The 19858-nt window shown below is 47.2% G+C and overlaps 1 protein-coding gene across 3 annotated transcripts; it reads right to left on the bottom strand.

Annotated features, from left to right (window-relative positions):
* Positions 1-13960: 13960 nt before the first annotated feature.
* LOC136452696 (putative ubiquitin-conjugating enzyme E2 38) lies at positions 13961-18335 on the bottom strand. 3 transcript variants are annotated; one of them, XM_066453285.1, is made up of 7 exons: positions 17285-18335; positions 16753-16887; positions 16088-16663; positions 15946-16009; positions 15534-15673; positions 15122-15433; positions 13961-14527 (listed from the first exon to the last, which is right to left on the bottom strand). In XM_066453285.1, the coding sequence occupies exons 2-7, from the start codon at positions 16828-16830 to the stop codon at positions 14246-14248; spliced, it is 1452 nt and encodes a 483-aa protein (XP_066309382.1). In that variant the 5' UTR covers positions 16831-16887; positions 17285-18335; the 3' UTR covers positions 13961-14245. The 3 variants fall into 3 exon arrangements, with proteins under 3 accessions (XP_066309382.1, XP_066309381.1, XP_066309383.1); XM_066453284.1 differs by having other exon boundaries at positions 16088-16672; positions 17285-18328; XM_066453286.1 differs by lacking the exons at positions 16753-16887; positions 17285-18335 and having other exon boundaries at positions 16088-16319; positions 16429-16534.
* Positions 18336-19858: the final 1523 nt, after the last annotated feature.

Raw genomic sequence — 19858 nt, 5'->3', positions numbered from 1 at the left:
ACCCTCGTCACAAGTACGTCAAGCCAACCAATCGTGTGCACACCATCATCAGAGGCAAAGTGTCCATCGAGACCAAGCGGGAACGCAAGCTGCTCGCCCATGCTTGCTTGAACGTGGCCAACGCCGATAACCTCCTCGCCGATCCACGGCTCCCACCGTGGTCTCACCGTGAAATCTCTTTCAGCAGGAAGGACCAATGGGCCACAATACCAGAGCTAGGACGTTTTCCCCTAGTCCTCGATCCTTGTATCAACAAGGTCCAGTTCGACAGAGTACTAATCGACGGCGGCAGCTCCATGGATATACTGTTCAAGAATAGTCTGCCCGCCCTGAAGATAGATCAGGCGGATCTTAAGCCATATGAGGCATAGTTCTAGGGTGTTCTCCCCGGACAGAGCTCTACACCTCTCGGGCAGATCACGCTACCTATGCAGTTTGGGACCCCAGACCACTTCCGCACCGACTACGTCAACTTTGTGGTCGCTGACTTTGATGGCACCTACCATGCTATTCTTGGTCGATCGTCGCTCACCAAGTTCATGGCCATACCTCATTACAGGTATCTGGTGCTCAAGATGCCTACCGAGAAAGGAGTCCTAACCCTCCGAGGTAACGTGTACGCCGCTTACACCTGCGAAGACAACAGTTTCAAAATAGCAGAGGCCCACGACCTCTCTATTCGCATGGCCGAGACCGTGCTCGACGCTAAGAAGACCTCAACCGACCACCTAGAGATCCCAGATCTTGAGACTCCACGCAAGAACATCAAGTCAAAGGAGCATAAGGTGATCCAGCTGGTCGACGGCGACTCCAGCAAAACGGCCCTTATCGGGGCCAACCTGGATCCCAAATAGGAAGACACGCTCGTCGGGTTCTTGAGGAGCAACGTGGATGTGTTCGCATGAAAACTTGCCGACATGCCCGGTGTACCTCAGAACTTGATCGAGCACTCCTTGAATGTCAACAGCAAGGCTAAACCTATCAAGCAGAAGCTACGACGGTTCGCTCGCGACAAAAAGGAGGTGATTAGGGTAGAAGTGACACGGCTTTTGGCAGCCAGATTTATCAAAGAAGTGTATCATCTGGAGTGGTTAGCCAACTCGGTTCTTGTACGCAAAAAGAATAATGAATGGAGAATGTGCGTTGATTACACTGATCTCAACAAACACTGCCCTAAGGACCCCTTCGACTTACCTTGCATAGACGAGGTCATAGATTCAACCGCCGGTTGCGAGCTCCTTTCCTTTCTTGATTGCTACTCTGGTTATCACCAGATCGCTCTCAAAAAGGACGATCAGATCAAGACATCTTTCATCACGCCTTTCGGCGCCTACTGCTACACGACTATGTCGTTCGGGCTCAAGAATGCCGGGGCTACATACCAACGCGCCATTCAGGCCTGCCTCGCAAACGAGATAAAAGATGACCTTGTAGAGGCCTATGTGGATGATGTAGTTGTCAAAACCAAGGAAGCGCATACCCTTGTTGACAACCTAAAACGCACCTTTGCGGCCCTCAATACATTCCAATGGAAGTTAAACCCAAAGAAGTGCATCTTTGGTGTTCCTTCTGGTATACTGCTAGGCAACGTCGTCAGTTACGACGGCATACGCCATAATCCGGAGAAAGTCAAAGCTGTCTTAGACATGAAGCCCCTCAAAAAGGTGAAGGACGTCCAGAAGCTTACCGGATGCATGGCTGCTCTCAGCCATTTCATATCAAGATTAGGAGAAAAAGGGCTACCATTTTTCAAACTGCTCAAAGCATCCGAGAAGTTTGAGTGGTCGAAGGAAGCAGACGCTGCCTTCACGCAGCTAAAACAATACCTTACATCACCTCCGGTCCTCACTGCTCCTAGAGAAGACGAAACTCTCCTACTTTACATTGCAGCAACCAATCGGGTGGTCTCCACTACCTTGGTGGTCGAGCGCGATGAGCCGGGCCACACCTATAAGGTACAGCGGCCAATTTATTTCATCAGTGAGGTACTCAACGAATCCAAGACCAGGTACCCACAGATTCAGAAATTGCTCTATGCCATACTGATAACATCCCGAAAATTGAGACATTACTTCGACGGATATCGTGTGGTGGTCATGACCGAGTACCCTTGGGGGACATCATTCGCAATAAGGATGTGAACAAGCGCATCGTCAAATGGGCAATGGAGCTATGCCCCTTCTCCTTGGAATTTGTAAGCCATACTACAATCAAGTCTCAGGCACTCGTCGATTTCATCATCGAGTGGACAGACTTAAGCACGCCTGCCTCTCTAGGATCCGACGAATATTGGATGATGTACTTTGATGGCTCTCTCAACATTGATGGTGCGGGAGCAGGAGTTCTTTTCGTGTCACCATCCAAGGAGCAGCTCTGGTACGTTCTCAGGATTTATTTTCTAGCATCTAATAACGCCGCTGAGTATGAAGCATGCCTGCATGGTTTACGCATTGCGGTTGAGCTTGGTGTTAAACGTCTCTATGTCTATGTAGACTTGGCTCTGGTCATCAACCAACTCAACAAGGACTGGGACATGACCAGCGAAAAGATGGACGCATACTGCAGATCGATAAGAAAGCTGGAAGGCAGGTTCTATGGCATCGAGTACATACACGTGGTCCGGGACAAGAACCAAGCAGCGGATGCGCTGTCAAAGTTAGGATCATCCCGAGCCAAAATCCCATATGGCGTATTCGTTCAAGACCTGCTCACACCTTCCATCGAAGAGGAAGATTCCACGGTCGACAAGGCTCTGGACCAGCAATTAGTGGCTACGGTTTCAGCGCTGAGCACAACCGAGCTGCCTCCGACCACTCATGAGCCTGACTAGAGAGTACCTTTCATCAAGTACTTAACAGATGGCAGCAGTTATACTGATCGGACAGAAAACGAGCGCCTGATGCGTCGCAGTAAGCAGTACCTGCTCGTCGATGGCAAGTTATGGCGCAAAAACACAAAGGAGGAAATCTTGATGAAGTGTATAACCCAGGAAAAAGGCGAACATCTCCTGGACCAAATCCACTCTGGCTCCTGCGGCAACCACGCGGCCTCAAGAACACTGGTCAGTAAGGCTTTCTAAGCAGGGTTCTATTGGCCGTCAGCAGTAGCCGACGCAGAGAAGCTAGTCCGCCACTGTGAGGGTTGTCAGTTCTTTGCCAAGAGAATCCACGTACCAGCACATGAGATACAGACGATACCAGCCTCTTGGCCCTTCGCATGCTGGGGACTAGATATGATCAGGCCCTTCAAACCGGCTCCTGGGAAATTTACATGCGTCTTTGTGCTGATTGACAAATTTTCTAAGTGGATAGAATACATGCCTTTGGTACAGGCATCTTCAGAAAAGGCTGTCATGTTCCTCGACTAGGTCATCCACCATTTCGGCATACCCAACAGCATCATCACTGATCTGGGTACTTAGTTCACCGGGAACGCTTTTTGGGACTTCTGCGATGAAAGGAGCATAGTAGTAAAATACGTCTCGGTGGCGCACCCTAGAGCTAATGGACAAGTCGAGCAGACAAATGGAATGATCTTGGTCGCATTAAAGAAGAAGATGTATAGAGACAACGACAAAGCTCTCGGAAGATGGCTCAAGGAGTTACCAGCCATGGTCTGGGGCCTCCAAACTTAGCCCAGCCGTAACACAGGCATCTCACCATACTTTATGGTTTACGGCGCTGAGGTAGTCCTCCCACCAGATATAGCTTTCAGATCAGCATGGGTAGAGAACTTCGACGAGGGCAAGGTCAATAAAGTACGGGAGCTAGAAGTTAACAGCGCAGAAGAAAAAAGGCTCGATTCTTGTGTACGTACGGCCAAGTACCTTGCTGTTTTGCGTAGGTATTACAATAAGAACGTTAAAGAGCGTTCCTTCGTGGTCGGGGACCTGGTACTGAAGTGGAAAACGAACTAGGCTGGCGTCCATAAACTCGCAACTCCATGGGAGGGACCCTTCATGATCAAGGAAGTCACACGACCAACGTCTTACAGGTTAGCTCACCTGGATGGTACAGACGTACCAAACTCGTGGCACATCGACAAGCTTAGACATTTCTATGCTTAACTACTGAGATATGTACTCCCCTTGTACTTTCGATTTACTTCAATGAGGCAATTATGATTTCTCCGACCACTCTAATGTGTCACTTCAAATTTTATGATTATTCTAACCTAGCCAGTAAAAGCTGACCACCACTCCTTCTATGGTTTTCAGAGTAGGCCTTGTCTCCGGTTCCTCCCAACACATGCATGGGATCCGCTCTCTATGTTATGGGTGATCGGCAGGTCCCCCTTGGTTTGACTTATCCACGTCTACGTGTGCATAGGTCACCGTACCTCACACTCCGACCACATGACAAACTAACGCCGCACAAACTATCTAGGATGATATGTCGAGCAAAATGGTCCAACTAAATAGAACGTTAACATGTTCTCACTTAGTTACACCAACATAAAGTTTTAAGCTTAAATACATTTTATACAAAGCAAACAAGCTTATAAGGATATACAGTTACGTTATTACAAGCTTGCCTGAAGAGGCTAAAGTTTACAATAACACAACTATGTCCTCCTTCTATAGCTCTAAGCCTATTACATTGGCTGGTCGGGGCGCGTAGCACTTACTGCTCGCCGATTCCGACATCCTACTCGAGTCTCGGGGACTCTTGTGCTAGTCGAGCTGAAGGAGATGGCCCCACCGATGCCTGGCTGGTCGAGACCGCAGGCTTCATTGGTTGGCTTGCAACTGATGGCATTTCCAGCTGACTCGTCAATGGCGTACCCTGTACAGGTGTTGCCCCACCTCCACACAGGTTAATGTCGCCAATTATCTTCGATGACAAGTCTAGCTAGGCCGTCCAAAGCTCCTCCACCTTGTCTGGATCTACCTCCTTCGGGTACCCAGCCTCCAGGCACTTGAGATCGATCAGGGGGTAGTGAGCACGTACCATGCTTAGTACATGGGCACCCGTGTACTCACCTGCCTCCTTCACGAACTCTTGGAACCATCCCCACGCTTGACTGCATCTCTCGACCAGTCCGAGCTGGGGCGTCTTTGGCTCTTCCTCTGTGAGCGCCGGGTCGATAAGGTCGAGGACAGGGACAATGCTAGTTGCCACTTCTTGACACCGGTTCTTCCACGTGTCTCGCTCCTCAGTGACCTCGAGGCATCGTGCTTTCTAGCCATTACGCTCTTTGATCACGGCCTCCAGATGTCTCTTGGCATTGACTTTTAAAATTGAACACCGTACAAGACATCAAATGTTATGGCACGACAAGACAAGGCGGGCAACAGAATGAGAAAGGTGGTCTGGAATACTTACTTTTTAGTTCCTCCTTCATTTTGGTGGTGTGGTCCTGGAGTTGGGACTGGCTGCATGCTAGTTTCTCGTTGTCTTCCTTCAGACGACCACACTCTGTGGTCACGCGGCTTTTCCCCTCTTGGAGGCGGGTTACTTCAGCTTCTAAGCCTGCATTATAGCTGTCACTACCAACAACACAACAATACATGTTACACACTTGCTGTGATAAAGTGACAACTTACTTATTCTTTCCCGCTCTTTATTATTAAGCTGGCCGACCAGGTTCTGGTTTTGTGTCTCTAGCTCTATACTCTTCTGGTCGGCGGTTTCAAGTTGGCGACGCAAGTGTTCCACCTCGGCCACCAGTTCTTTATTATTCACCGTGATTCCCTCAATCTGATCGAAGCACCTCTTTCGGTACCTCGCAGTCTTCATCAAGTCCTGCACATAAATAAGCTAAGTCAGACAGATCGACTACATAACAAGGTCAAGTGGTCAAGCCAAACATACCTGGACTTCTGTCACCAGACGCTTTGCCGCCCGTTCGACTCTTAGGGTCTCTTCGACCTCTGGGATTTCTTCGTGCATAACCCATTCGTCGTTCCACCGGTGTGACATATATACATGTTGTCGCTTATCTTGGGGACGGCCCAGGACCTCTTCTACTTCGTCCTCTTCAGGAGGCGATGCTGGTCTAGAGTCTGCAGTCTCCACGACCACTAGGGCTTTTCCACGAGTCGTTGCATCTGCAAGAGTGCTCTGTGCCACTTCTGGCTGCTGCTCCTCGGCTTGATCTGGCTCCCTTGGCGCCAAGGTATCCACCTCAGCAGGTTTTGTGCTCGAAGCACTGGTACTCTACTCGGCTGTCTTCTCGACCAGCCGCTCGGGGACTAATGTCTAGTCGTCCACCTGCTGAGGTCCCGGCGGAGTTCCTTCTATAGGCTCCTCCACGGCTGGCTGCTGGGCAGTTTTTTCCGCCATTGCTGGCGAAGTTGTGCCGCACCCGGCTAGCTGGTCGGGGTCCTTGATGGACGCCGACCTAATTTATCAGAGAAAAGTTCAGAAGATAATAGTATTCAATACAAATTGCAAGCTTACATCAAAGTTATAGATACTTACAGCTTTGAAGCGCGGAATGATGTGGCGAAGGAGCGTCTCCTCGACCGCCCCTGCTCCGCGTGCTCGGCAGGTTCCACCGGAACTCTTTCCACCAGCGGTACAGGCGTCGGGGCTTGATGCTCGGCATTTCCTTCGCTTATCCTCTGTGTTGCAGTGGTCGGTGATGTGATCACTGCTGGCACAAAGGAGGTACCCTGCTCCATCGACCCCATTTGTCTCCTTCTCTTTCGAGGGACGAGCCGAAAGATGTCCGCATCCTCTGCTTCATCGTCCGAAAGGGGGAAGATGGCTTGGCGTTGTTTGTTGGTAGCCGGGCGCTTGCCAGCGGCTCTGGTCGATGCATCCTCCACAGCCTCGAGTGCCGCCCAGTGGACGTCATCGGTCCTGGCGCTGGTCTGGGCGGCTGGGCCGACAACTTGTGGGTAATCCACATCGGGGGGTGGAGACACGAACACTGCTGCCCAGTCACGACCATTAATCTGAGACACATAACGGAGACAACAGTCAATTTCTTATTAAAACATGACTCTACAGTTAAAAGGAAGTATCATTTACCTTTGGTGGAGGTTGGGCCAGCTTGAAGGCGTGCTCGATGTCGTTCAGCCTGACATAATTGGGATCGGCCAGGTTGAATAGCTCGCCAATCCTAGCCTTGATTTCTGTCTTGTCGAGCGCCTCTTTCCTAGTCCTTGTTGGATCTGCGCTCCCCTAGTACTCGAAGCCAGGATGAACCCTCTTCTGGCAGGGCTGGATCCTTCGGCTGATGAAGTTCCCGACCACACTTGGGCCATCTAGCTTTCCCCACGGGATCATCCCGAGCAGTTCGGTGATCTACTCCAAGTTCTCAAGCTTCTCTGTCTAGCTATTCTTCTTCTCCGGAATCAGCCCCACGTCGCACAGGGTGATGGTGTTCGGCTCTTCATGGATGTAGAACCATTTCTTGTACCACTCATCCAGTGAGGTGTTCCAAGCGCAGTGCAAGTATTGGGCTTTCATACCATCGCACAGATTCAGGTAGATGCCTCCGGCTATCTTCGAGCCACCGCTCCCTTTCTTCCAAAGATAGAATAGGTGGCAAAAGAGGTTGAAATGGGGCTGGAAGCCACCATAAGCCTCACAGAGATGGATGAAGGTGGAGACAAGAAGAATCGAGTTGGGATGCAGATTGCAAATCCCAATCTCGTAATACAAGCAGAGACCCTAAAGGAAAGGGTGCACTAGAATCCCAAAACCCCATTTGAAGAAGTCTTCGAAAACCACAATCTCACCTGGTTGTGGATCGGGGAAGCTTTCTCCTTCCGACGCACGCCATCCCGTGAGTGCCTTGTTGTGGAGCACTCCCATGGCGACGAGGTCTTCGATGGTCTGCTCATTGCTCCGCGACTTCCACCACTCCTTCGCCATGACTTCGCCTTTCTTCTGGGCGTCTCTTTTTGCCATTAGTCTATCCTTACTAAGGGGGTGGATGCGGTGGCAAGGGGATTGGCGATGATTTTTGGAGGAATAGGGTTCGGCGAGAAGAAGAAGAAGGTTGTGGCGGTGAATGACAATGGGGAACAGTGTGAGTAACTTACCAGATCTACATTATAAATAACAAAGAGCTCCATCATTTTGTCCGCCTGAGATTATTGGGAGACATGCGCACGCGCCGTAGACGGTTGTTCACACAACCTCGAGATCTACGCCAATAAATGCGCCACTTTGTTACCAGTGTACGCGCCTCTTCGTTGATAGTGAAAGAGGGCCCACACTGACGCACCTCTATACAGGTGCCAAGCGACTATTTGCCAGAAAGGAGTAAGAAGATAGAATGACATACTATACCCATCTGCTTTTTTGACCAGGCGTGTCAGACTAGACTTGGCAGAGAAAGGAGATAAATAAATGCACCAAATAAATACATTAATGGTGTTCGTATTTTCGATGCTTGTTTTGTGCTCAAGGATGGAACAGACTCCTACAATGCTCGGGGACCGCCTAGACCACTGCCGTGCTCGGGGACTGCTCAGACCACTCCCATGCTCGGGGACTGCCCAGACTACTCCCATGCTCGGGGACTGCCCAGACCACTCCTGTGCTCGGGGACTGCCCAGACCACTGACGTGCTCAGGGACTGCTCTGACCACTATCGTGTTCGGGGATTGCTCCGACCACTGACGTGCTCGGGGACTGACCCGACCACCGTCGTGCTCGGGGACTGCTTCGACCACTTCCGTGCTCGGGGACTGCTCCAACCACTGCCGTTCTCGGGGACTGACTGACCTTTGCTTGGAAAATGGTCCTCCTCGGCTACATGTGATTTGTACTCACATACAGTTGAGAGACATTTATTTAGACCTTGCTACAAGGCTCATATTTCGCCTTCCAGCAAGCTCGGGGACTACGTCGGTACGATGCACCTGCCGGTGCGTCTCGTTTTGCCTGTATGGTAATTGGGTTTTCAACTAAACTGGGAATTCTTTTTAGACCCTGGCACCACATGTCTACGTTACCTACTACCAGGCTCGGGGACTAAGTGGGCACACTTCACCTTACGGTGAATGTGTTTGTTTTTTCGACCCCTATGCCTCTGATGTTCAAGGACGCTATGTTTCAAGACCACTTACATTTCTTTTCAGAAATACAAGTGGGCACACTTCTCAGGACATAAATCTTTTTCTTTTTTCTTAAGAGCACCATACATTCTTCAGACAACCTACTTCTCTGGTGATGACGGTGGTCAGAGGCGTCAAGGACTCAAGCTCTACTTGTCGGAGAAGGTTAAAATGGCATGTCGCAGCATAATGCATGATGCTCGGGGACTAGCTGTGGGGGTATTAACCCCTATACCCTTACGGCTAAGCTTGGGCCGACCTGGATCAATGGGTTCGGTCCACCCGAAAGACGACGTGTGGCCTAGCCAACCTGATCGAAGTCCCGCACAAGGAGTCAAGGCGGATTTGACGATCAAGCAGGATCCTGGTCGGTTAGAATAGGAATCCTTATCCAGCCACATATGGCAATTGTAACTAACTAGGATTGGTTTCCAGATCTGTAACCCTGCCCCCGGACTATATAAGGCGGGCAGGGGATCCCTCTAAAAAACATCTCTCTCTCATTGACATACAACAATACAAATCAGACGCAGGACGTAGGTATTATGCCTTCTTGGCGGCCGAACCTGGATAAAACCTCGTGTCTGTCTTGCGTCACCGTCTTGTTTGTGGCTTGCGCATCTGTTTGCCGACAATCTACTACCTTGGGCATACCCCTAGGTAGACTGCTGACCATATTTCGTCGACATGTACCATAGCACAATTTGAACTACTTGTTATGTAATACGAACACAATATAAAATCACCTATTGTCTTCTATGCCGGCTAGCCTTGTCTTCTATGCCGGCTAGCCTTGTGGCCAGATTACTTGCAAACGGAGCAAAGATTTCTACCACGGGTCTCATTGAAGTCTCCCCCGCCATACATGTCTTCGCCGTACCCTCTCATAGCGTCCATGTCCCCCTTCAGTCGCTTCTTCTTCCTTCTACCCATCCCTACCTTCATTAGATCCGGATGCGGCACATAATCATAACCATTATAAGGTGGCCACTGTGTTGGGTCTAGGTATGGCTCAAAGCTCATCTCCCAAATACTAACGGTGTTCGAACAGAGATATAAGGTTGACATATATGGTAGATCCTTATAGTTGTACCTACGAACCCTATAGGCCGTGATCATATGAGAGCAAGGGGCATGCATGATCTGAGGGACGTTGCAACTGCACTCTACCTTCTCAAGATCAACTTGGTAGTTTCATCCACCATAACGTTTGCCGCCCAAGCTTGTGCCACCCTTGCCCCGTACACTAAAGATATGGCGGCGGGGTCCATACGGCTCGGCGGTGTGCTGCTTGGCCAATTCCTCGGCCTCCTTCAAATGTTCAGCTCCGGCCTTTCCAAAACGTCCCTGCTCAGCTATATTCCTCTATGCAAGTTCCCACCTCTTCATAAAATATTTGTTGTACTTATAAAATGAGAACTCAACAATTCCAGACACAGGCAACGATCGAACTCCGCTGAATACACGGTGAAGGACTCCAAGGAGTTAGTAGTCATGATGCCATACCTAAAACCTCCCTCGTCATATGCTAACGCCCACTGAGCCTTCTGTTCCATCTACGCCTCTAACCAGGCCTTTCCCGCTACATTTACCATCTTGTCTAGTTCTCTCTTTGTCTCCTTGAACTCGTGCTCTGTACGTACACAACATAGAGCCTTTACTTTGTCACATACCTCCTTCTTCCGCTGACACCGCTAGAAATTTGCGGCAAAGTGTCTCATGCACCGTCTATGTACTAGAGGCGGGAACCCATCTATTTGCTCACCTACAGCATTAAGAAGCCCTGCGTGACAGTCGGAGATCAAACATATAGTGCGAGTTGGGCTAAGCACTTGGACACATAGTAGCCGCATGAACCAAGACCACGATTCATTGTTCTCTCCCTCTGCCAAAGCAAAAGCCACGGGTACTATCTGGTTCTTAGGATCAGCAGCAGCAGCTATCATCAAGGTGCCCCTATACTTTCCTATCAGGAAAGTGCCATCAACAAGTACGACTGGCCGACAAAACTAGAATGCATGTTCTGTTTGCGCGAACGACCAGAACACACGATAGAGGACATGCCTCAATGGGTCCCGAAAAAACATCCCTCCGGTGTCCACAAACCATTTCAAGCCAGGGTTGTAATAATGCATTGCACATAAGATGCGGGGCACCCTGTTGTATGCTTCCTCCCAAGTACCCCATCGAATCACGAGAGCGATTTGCTTAGCACGCCAAGCCTTTCCGTACAACACATCGTACCTAACGAATCCAGATATGAACTGTTGTAAAGAAGACATCGAGATGTCGTTATTGTCATCAACGAGGCCCAATATACGATGGGCAAGGTAACATGCAGTGAGCTGCTGATGATTTTCCTTTCCCCTATTGTCTAGGCAAGTGTGGGGTTCAACAACTTTAGTTATTCTCCACTTGCCATCACTCTGTCTCCTTCGTGCATTTAACCTCCACAGACAACCGTTTTTGCATATCAAGTGGTACCTCAACTCTTGGTCTGAATGAGTGATGGTGTATGGTCTATGGTGGTACACAACATAGTCCTAAAGGAAGAGTTTCATCTCTGACATTGTGTTGAATAGCATCCCCTTCCTAAGGGGTTCTTTCTCATGGTTATACAATGAATTCCTACACAGCTGGAGACCGGTATCACAAACTACCATATCCATCATGCTGACATCCCTATAGTTTGGAACGCCCCTAAAAGGTACGTTCTTGGACCTTAGTTGCTCAAGCTCAGTCGATGTGTAAGGTGGTGGTGGAACATACTGCTGCGCTTCGCTAATTCTGGCCCATGAATCATAGGGGTTATCATCTGCAACCAAATCTGTGACTAGTCTACCCTGAACATGGACACCATATAAAACCTCGATTCGTACTGGTAATGGCATAGTATGAACCGGTACTGGCATGGCATCAGACGGTGTTGCCACAGCATCTGTACCTCCTTAGTCATCATCAGAATCGTCTGAATCACTGCTAACTACATCATCGATCCTGTCCTCCTCCTCTTGCTCCTCTTCCTGTTCGAACTCATTCACATCGAAGTCATTGCAGCCTACTGCAGTTGAATGAAACTGCTCATGCATCAACTGACCGTCCAAATCCATGTTATCCTGACTTGCTTCCCCTTCGACACCTAATTCTTGTTCATTGCCTCCAAAACCATCAATGGACGGGCCGTCCTGCACACCATACATCCTGTACCCATTCTCCACCACCACCTCAGCCACGGACATATTGGAACCTTGAAGAACCCTTGTGTAGCGGGACCAGTGAGCAGGGTCGCGCAAGGGCATGAGGATATAGTGTGCCCTAGTCTTCCCAGTATCAAACCTCCTCTTGAGTGTGAAATCACTCCCAAACTTTGTATTCAAACAGACACAAAGGTCGTTGAAGCTAGGAGGTTTATCAAACCATTCCAATTCTTCTTCCATATCATCAATCATACCATCTTCTCTTCTAACACTTCCTCTGAACAAAACTCTAATACAACAATCCATCTGCAAAAGCATTTCAAGAAACTTCATCACGTCGTCGAAATCATCGTACGTAATGTCCATACTAACATTATTACATTTTCTAACTATAACTATATTAACTAATCAAATATTAACATCTATACAAGGCTAACTACAACAACTTATTAGACTAAATCCAATGTACAACTAGAGTAAATAACTGTACTAACTAAACTACCTTACTTTACTACCTATACTAACTTATTATATTACGTATAATAACTAAACTAACTTTACTAACTATATTAGCTATACTTTGATAATTTTACTAACTTTATTAACCGTGCTAACTATATTAGTGGAGTACCTCGCTGCAGCACCTAGGCGGGCAGCCGCCCTGCGTGACCGGAGGTTCTGGCCGGAGGGGGAGGCGCGCCTGCGTGCGGGCGCGGTGGCTGCACCGGGCGGCCGGCGGCCTGGCAGGCGCGGCTCGCTTACTGCATCGGCTGGCTTGCTGGCGCGGGCGGGCTAGCTGGCATGGGCGGACGGCGGCCGCGGTGGACGGCGTCCTCGGCCGTGGGCAGGCGCGGGCGAAGGCGGGCGCGGCGGCACTGTCTTGCTGCGTTTCTCGCGGAATGCCGACTGCTCGGGCAAGAGGCAGCGGCGGTGGTTATACCGGGCTCTGCCGCGCCACAGATCAGGGCGCGACACTGCCGCGCCAAGATCGGTGGCGCGGCAGAGCCTTGCCACGTCAGCGGTCAGCGGTGATGGTCGCCGCCACGTAACACCTCTGCCGCGCCGCCATGCATGGCGCGGCACAAGCATTTAGCCGCGCCATGACAATAGGCGCGGCCAAAAGTGTTAGTTTTTTAAAAAAAACTGACAGCGTTAGATTTAAAATTATATTAAAAAAAGGGTTAAAATTTTAAAAAAATTCACAGCCGGAGTGCGCAAGAATGGAGAAGTCACCGTTATCCATCCCCAGTCTCCACGAAACAAGACACGCCTGTTGCTAAACTGGGCAGCCCGCCAAATTTCAGCCCGCTCCGACCTGGGTGCACAGAGGAAGAAAAATGAACTGCAAGTTGCCAGCACTAGCTGGATTGCTGGAGCAAGCCAAAATGCCAAATAGTAGCAGCAAACCAAACGCAGCTCCTTCCCGGGGCCAGCGACTGGAGTTTGGACTTGCTCCTACCGACGTCCAACAAAGCGCGCCAGCATGGCAGAGAGCGTTGTCGCTTATCCGGATCGGCCGTAAACACCAAGAGCAATACGGACATAAACAGCGTGTTCGCTGATCGGTTTCTGGACTGGTTTAGGCTAGCTGATGCTGGTTTATTGTGAGAGAAAAACACTGTTGGCTTTGAATAAGCCTGGTTGAAACCAACAAATACCAACAAACGAAGAGGATAAAAACCGGCCGGCAGACAAAGGTTCCAAGGTGCACAGGGGTAACATCACGCAAAAGGTACACATGGCAGACTGATGTAAAAGTACTGTTTCTAATTCTAGATAGAATACGCCACGTGCAACTTGTGTCTAGAAAACAATGGCAGACTGGGAGGATTTATACAGAAACTAACGCCCAAAAACAGGGGTCAGTTAGTTGCACATGGTTTATTGTGGGCCTTTGTGCCCCCAAACATCCTTCTGGGGATAGAACCCAACTATGCCCCTCCCCAGCAGCAAAATCTGTCAATGCTCCTGTTGCGAAGCAAAATCAGTCAAGTGTCAACCTCCCTACTTTGAACTTCCATTGCTTGCTGTGCTATAACTTCAGTATGGTGTCTGCTTCAGTTTTAGTATCTCCAGGATTCCGGAATTCATCGCAGTTAACTCCTATATTGGTGAATTCCTTCAGTAGGTCCTCGAATAACGGCTTAAGTGAGGCCTTGAAGTTGTTGGAGCAACTTTTGTCACCCTCATCAACATCCTGCACCCCATCTCCGACAAGGCAACCAACTTGGGCACCGGCCATGTATGACTTGCATCCTTTCAGGATTTTGCGCCCATAATTGCGGAAATGCCCAACAATGAAGTCCTCAAAATGCTGAAAAAGGGAACACACTTCAGATTTGGAAGCATTAAGATGGTCAGACGAGGGTTAAGCCTTTTTTTCATAAAGAGCTCATTGTTAGCTTTCTCAATCTACTCCACAAAGGTGCAAACACGTCAATAGCGTGGTGGTAGGTTGGGAGGCTGCCAGCCAGGGTTCAAATCCTGGGTTGCACGAAAATAAAGGTCCCTCACTGTGAGATTTACGTGCTGTAGGTACGTCCTGGGCAGCCAGCTTTCAGGGCCTTTTCTCGACCTTGCGGTTCAAGGAAATTTCCCTTGGGGAGGTCACAGATCTAACATTCTAATACTCTTTCCGAGAGTTCTCAGTATTTAGCAAAGTTGTTCCTATCTAACGGAAGGCTCCTAGATCAAATGACAAAAACATTGTTTGTGAAGAAAGAGTGGTTGCTTAAGAAGAATTCTCAGTATTTAGCAAAGCTGTTCCTATCTAACGGAAGGCTACTGGATCAAATGACAAAGACATTGTTTGTGGAGAAAGAGTAGTTGCTTAAGAAAACAGAGATAGATGTATTCACAAAAACTTATATAGCAAGCAAAAACACAAACAGGTCATGCATCTCCATACCTTTGGTGGATTCCGAAGAGAGTAGAGCATTGTTCTGCAGGATAGCAGAAATGTTTCTTCATTGTACGCCATAGATTGCTTCTCGCCTTGAGAAGTGTTAGCATGCATTGCATACCCAGGTTCATTGAAATAAGGTTTGGAATTCAACACTAAGGCCTGAATGGAGACCAGGACTTGCAACATGGTTGAATTAGATGGGTTCCACATCTCGCATCCAGTACCAGACCAGGTGTTTAAGAGGCTAAGACAGACTTTACCACACTCATAGAGATTTGGGTTAAGCCGCAATCCTCCAGATCGGTAATTCACTAGCTGAAAGAACAATCGTATCTATTGTCATGCATATTCTTATAAACGGAGAACAAAGGAAAACAAGCTTCCATAGATACATAGGGCATCAAAATATTCTCACCGGAGGTTTACTTGGATATCGAGAAGGGAAATAGACATCAAAGAAGAAAAGCCCATCATGATATGGAGTGCCTGCTGGTCCAACGATGACAGCTCTAAGCAAGTCCATTCTATCCTCATAAACTCGTACATATATTATCTCTGTTCGATTTAGAAGAAAGTACCAGTAAGTACATGAAAATATTGCACTACGCAGGAAAACAATTTGCATCCATGGCATTTTCTGGTTAAGATTGAACTAGAAGTCATTTTAGACACACATGAGAATTTTTAAAGATCGACGCGTCTACTGAACTGTTGAGCGTGTAGAAATAAGAGGGTAAAGGACAAACATTATGTGATCAATCTGTATTTAACAAACCTGTAACACCTTTAGAAAATTAGACCATGAATAGAAAACAATAGCCACTTACCTGGCAAATCCTTCTCTAAGACTTTCCAATCATGTTGAATCCGCTTCACCCAGGCCTTTGATGGCTGTTTATAAACCAACTTGATATTAAATTGTGAGGAAATAAAGTGAAGATAGAGCATGTCCAAAGTTTAAACAGCTACCTTCTTAACAGCATGAACATCCCTTTGGCCTGTCAATGCATAGAAATTGTCACTGTAGTCACTAACAGTATCAAACTGTTTAAATGTCTTATACTTTTCATCAATTTCACTGTTGACGACCTTAGTTTGACTGGGCTGATGTGGCATCTCAGTTGAAGGCATGTACCCCCATGGTAAAACTGCTCCCGCACCAGGTGGAACATCCATGTAATTATTCGCACTAGAGTTAAAGCTGCTACCACTTTCCATCAGTGAAGTGCTATAATTATAGTATTTATTACTGTGATCCTCTCCAGGTGCCCCAACAAACTCATTAGAATAAAATGGGGGTAACAGTGCACCTCCATGATATGCTCCTAGGCCATCCCAAGGATAAAAATTTGTGGCAGGAATAGCACTTGGACCAGCAACATTGTTTCCATGATATGCTCCTAGGCCATCCCAAGGATAAAAATTTGTGGCAGGAATAGCACTTGGACCAGCAACATTGTCATGATGACCTCCCAGGCCATTCCATGAGAAAGCATCTATGACAGGAATAACACTTGGGCCAGCCAAATTTGTAGACATACCGCTCTGTAGTTCCTGAACAGAAAAGGAAAAGTAAACCACTGGCATAGTATAATAACCAAGGGAATAAAAAACAAGTACACGAAATACAACACCGTTGTATGCTCTGGCCAATCCATATGAACAAGTGCTTGCTTATTCTTTTGATTTGATATCTTCTCACCAATTATCATAACTCCATCAGGATCATCATCATCAGCATCAAGTTCAATTATGTCAAAAGGAATAACCTATATGTCGGACATGTAACATATTTAGAACAGATAGGTTTTGTGGCACCATAACAACATGTTGGCACATTTAAAAAAAAACAAACTTAGATAATCAAGATTCATGTACCAAGCATAAGCCTGAACAAAGCCAAAACCAAACTCATGAATAATCTCATTTCCAGAATACAAAGAACAGCTCACAGATACTATGTTAGTTTTGAAAGAAACAAGCTGCCTTTTCATAAGAAATTGATGCTCACATATTACCATGTACATCCAGAAAGCAAAAACAGAGAAATATAACAAGTTAAGAATCATTTTAGATTTGCAGTCTGCAAAGAAATGATTCACCAAAAAAAAGTTGCAAACCTTGTTACAGCATGAGACAATCACATGAATTGTAAATAGATCTTACCAAAGGAAATAATAATCTATAGAGGAAGAGAGAGGGGCACTGAGGAAGGGTGTCATCATTTGGAAATCATGGTGATCAAAGTCTTCGGAAAATTGGGATGGCGACAACAAAGAAGGATAGAGGCTTAAGTTTTCCTTAGTTTAGTGCTGGCTCACTGTTGAGTGTTGCCTTTTGTTTGGGTTCCATTTTGCAGAGTTTGGTCTAAGAACCCAAGAGTTGTATTGGATGGCTATACTCATTCACTCGTGGATGTTGGTGGCCCGAATGCTTTTTATTCCTGAATCAAAATAATAATAATAAGGTAGCCCCAAACATTCCATAAATCAATCACTAAAATACAAACTGATTAACTCCAAAGTTCGCAGTGGATAGAGGAAGGAAAATTCATAACTGCATGACAGCATGAAAATGCCATAACCAATGCTAGACATGCAGGTGACTGACATGTGTTACGTTTGCTTTAAAGGAAATTCTTTTGATTTCAGGAGAGGATTTATAAAACTAGCGTGCAGCCATGGTAAATAAATACTCCGCAGAAAGTAAAATGTGAGAAGCAGGCCACAAAAAAAATAAGTTGTCTATCCAAATTAGCCTAGACCCTGTTGAGACTGAGGTATATTCTGATCTCCGTTGATGTACATACATAACTACACGCATGTTACCAGGCCTATCACAGCTTTCCATTGATCATCCAAATGCTGACTAGAAAAGGCCTAGAACAGAACAGACCACGACCACCACAAGGAATTCCTCAAAGTAATCACTACGACATCCAAATGGGCAGTAAAGAACAGCAGACTGCAAGACCAGACACCTGCTTGAAGCTATAATATCAATAATGCAAACACGATTCAGATAACAAAAGGGTGCAGCACAAAGTGCATCATAATCCAGCACCAGAAAGTTTAGATTGAATTCGTTCAACTCAAATCGACCCGATACTAAACGCGGTTGCCAACCCAAATCAATTCCCCAACAATATACTCACGTGAGCACTACCAAACCACGGGGCTCACCACTCTCACAAAAAGTTCAGTATACGCGACCCAAAAAGTTGTGGACCCTTTATTCTCACAAATCGCCACACCCCAGTCGCGCATTAGAACTTCTCTACCGCCGAATAAAAAAAACGATGGTTTGGAAACAGAGAGTGAGAGAAACGCGTTTCCACCTGGGCAGCTTCAGCTTCTTGCGACGGGAAGAGCTCCACTGAGCGGCAGTCTCCGCCGACACCTCGACGACGTCGGGTTCATGGAGCACCAATCTCCACCCGTCCCCGGAGTCTGGACGGGTAACCCCTGCAACCAGAACCAGCCACCAATCAAAACACGCGTGAGAAATTCAAAACTCGCCCCCCAACCGCCCCATAAAGGCGCGAAACGGCGCCGCAAAAGGATCGCAGGAGGCCGGCGCGCTCACCTAGAAGAGCCCTCCGCCATCGACCCTGGAGGCGCGGGCGCCGCCAATGCGATCGCTCGCGGCGAGGCGACGGCGGAGCGCGTGGGGCCGTCCGGGGTTTGGGTGCGGACAGAGGGGGAAATTGATTGTGCAGAGTCCCTGTATGTGAAAGCGGAAGGGTGGGGCGAGAGAAGAAGCAAAAGCAACGAAAGGGTCAAAAGGGTCTCCAAATTTTGGCGTTTGCCAGGTCAATCTAGAGTGCGTAAAGTTGTAGGCTGTTATAAATGTTTGGTACTAATAAAAAAAAATTATAGATGAATTTATTAAACTTAATTAATCTGTTATTAGCACGTGTGTTACTGTAGTACTATATTGTTAAATCATGAACTAATTAGATTTAAAATTTTCATCTTGTAAATTAATTGTAAACTATATAATTAATTATTTTTTAGTCTATATTTAATATTTCATATATATGTTAAATATTTAATGGGATAAAAGGTAAACTTTAGCATGGATGAAATAAAACAAGGCTACGAAGGTTTGCGAAAGCAACGACGGGCCCTGCTTCCGGGGCCAGATAGAGGGGCCCGCGTCTGACGCGGCTCTGGCTTCTGGCCTTCTGGGGATGTGGGGGCAGTGGAGTACACCTGTCGCTCACCGTAGAGCTTGCCCGGTGTGGCTGGCACAGCGGCCAGCGGCACGATGTGGTGGACGGCGGCTCTTTCCGTGATTTCCGTGGTTATTTTTATTAAAAAATAATATTCTCAACTCTAAATAATTTTATGAAAATATGTATTTTTAGTATCTGTAGTTAGTATGGAATATTGCCAACTTTAGATCATCTAGATATATTTCTCTAGTACTTTACTAGCAGTACGTAAGAGTGCTTAATAATGCCAACTCTAGATTATTCTCTAATTCTCTGCATTCCAGTATAGTAGTAATTAATATTGCCAACTTAGAGATTTTGTAAATCTCTGTACCTTACTATATGTAGTACCAGTAATTAATATTGCCAACTTAAGATGATTTTGTGAATCTCCGTACTCACTATCTGTAGTGGTAATTAATAATGTCAACTTTAGATGATTATGTAAATATCTGTCCTTAGTTGTTTCTCTCCTTTATTTTCCACTTTTGACAATCTTAGAGAATGGTTAAAGGCTGAGGTAG

The sequence above is a fragment of the Miscanthus floridulus genome, chromosome 5, assembly GCF_019320115.1.
Source record: "Miscanthus floridulus cultivar M001 chromosome 5, ASM1932011v1, whole genome shotgun sequence".
Taxonomy (NCBI): Eukaryota; Viridiplantae; Streptophyta; class Magnoliopsida; order Poales; family Poaceae; genus Miscanthus; species Miscanthus floridulus.
The sequence above is the reverse complement of the archived record's forward strand: the minus strand, read 5'-3'. Positions and strand labels throughout refer to the sequence as shown.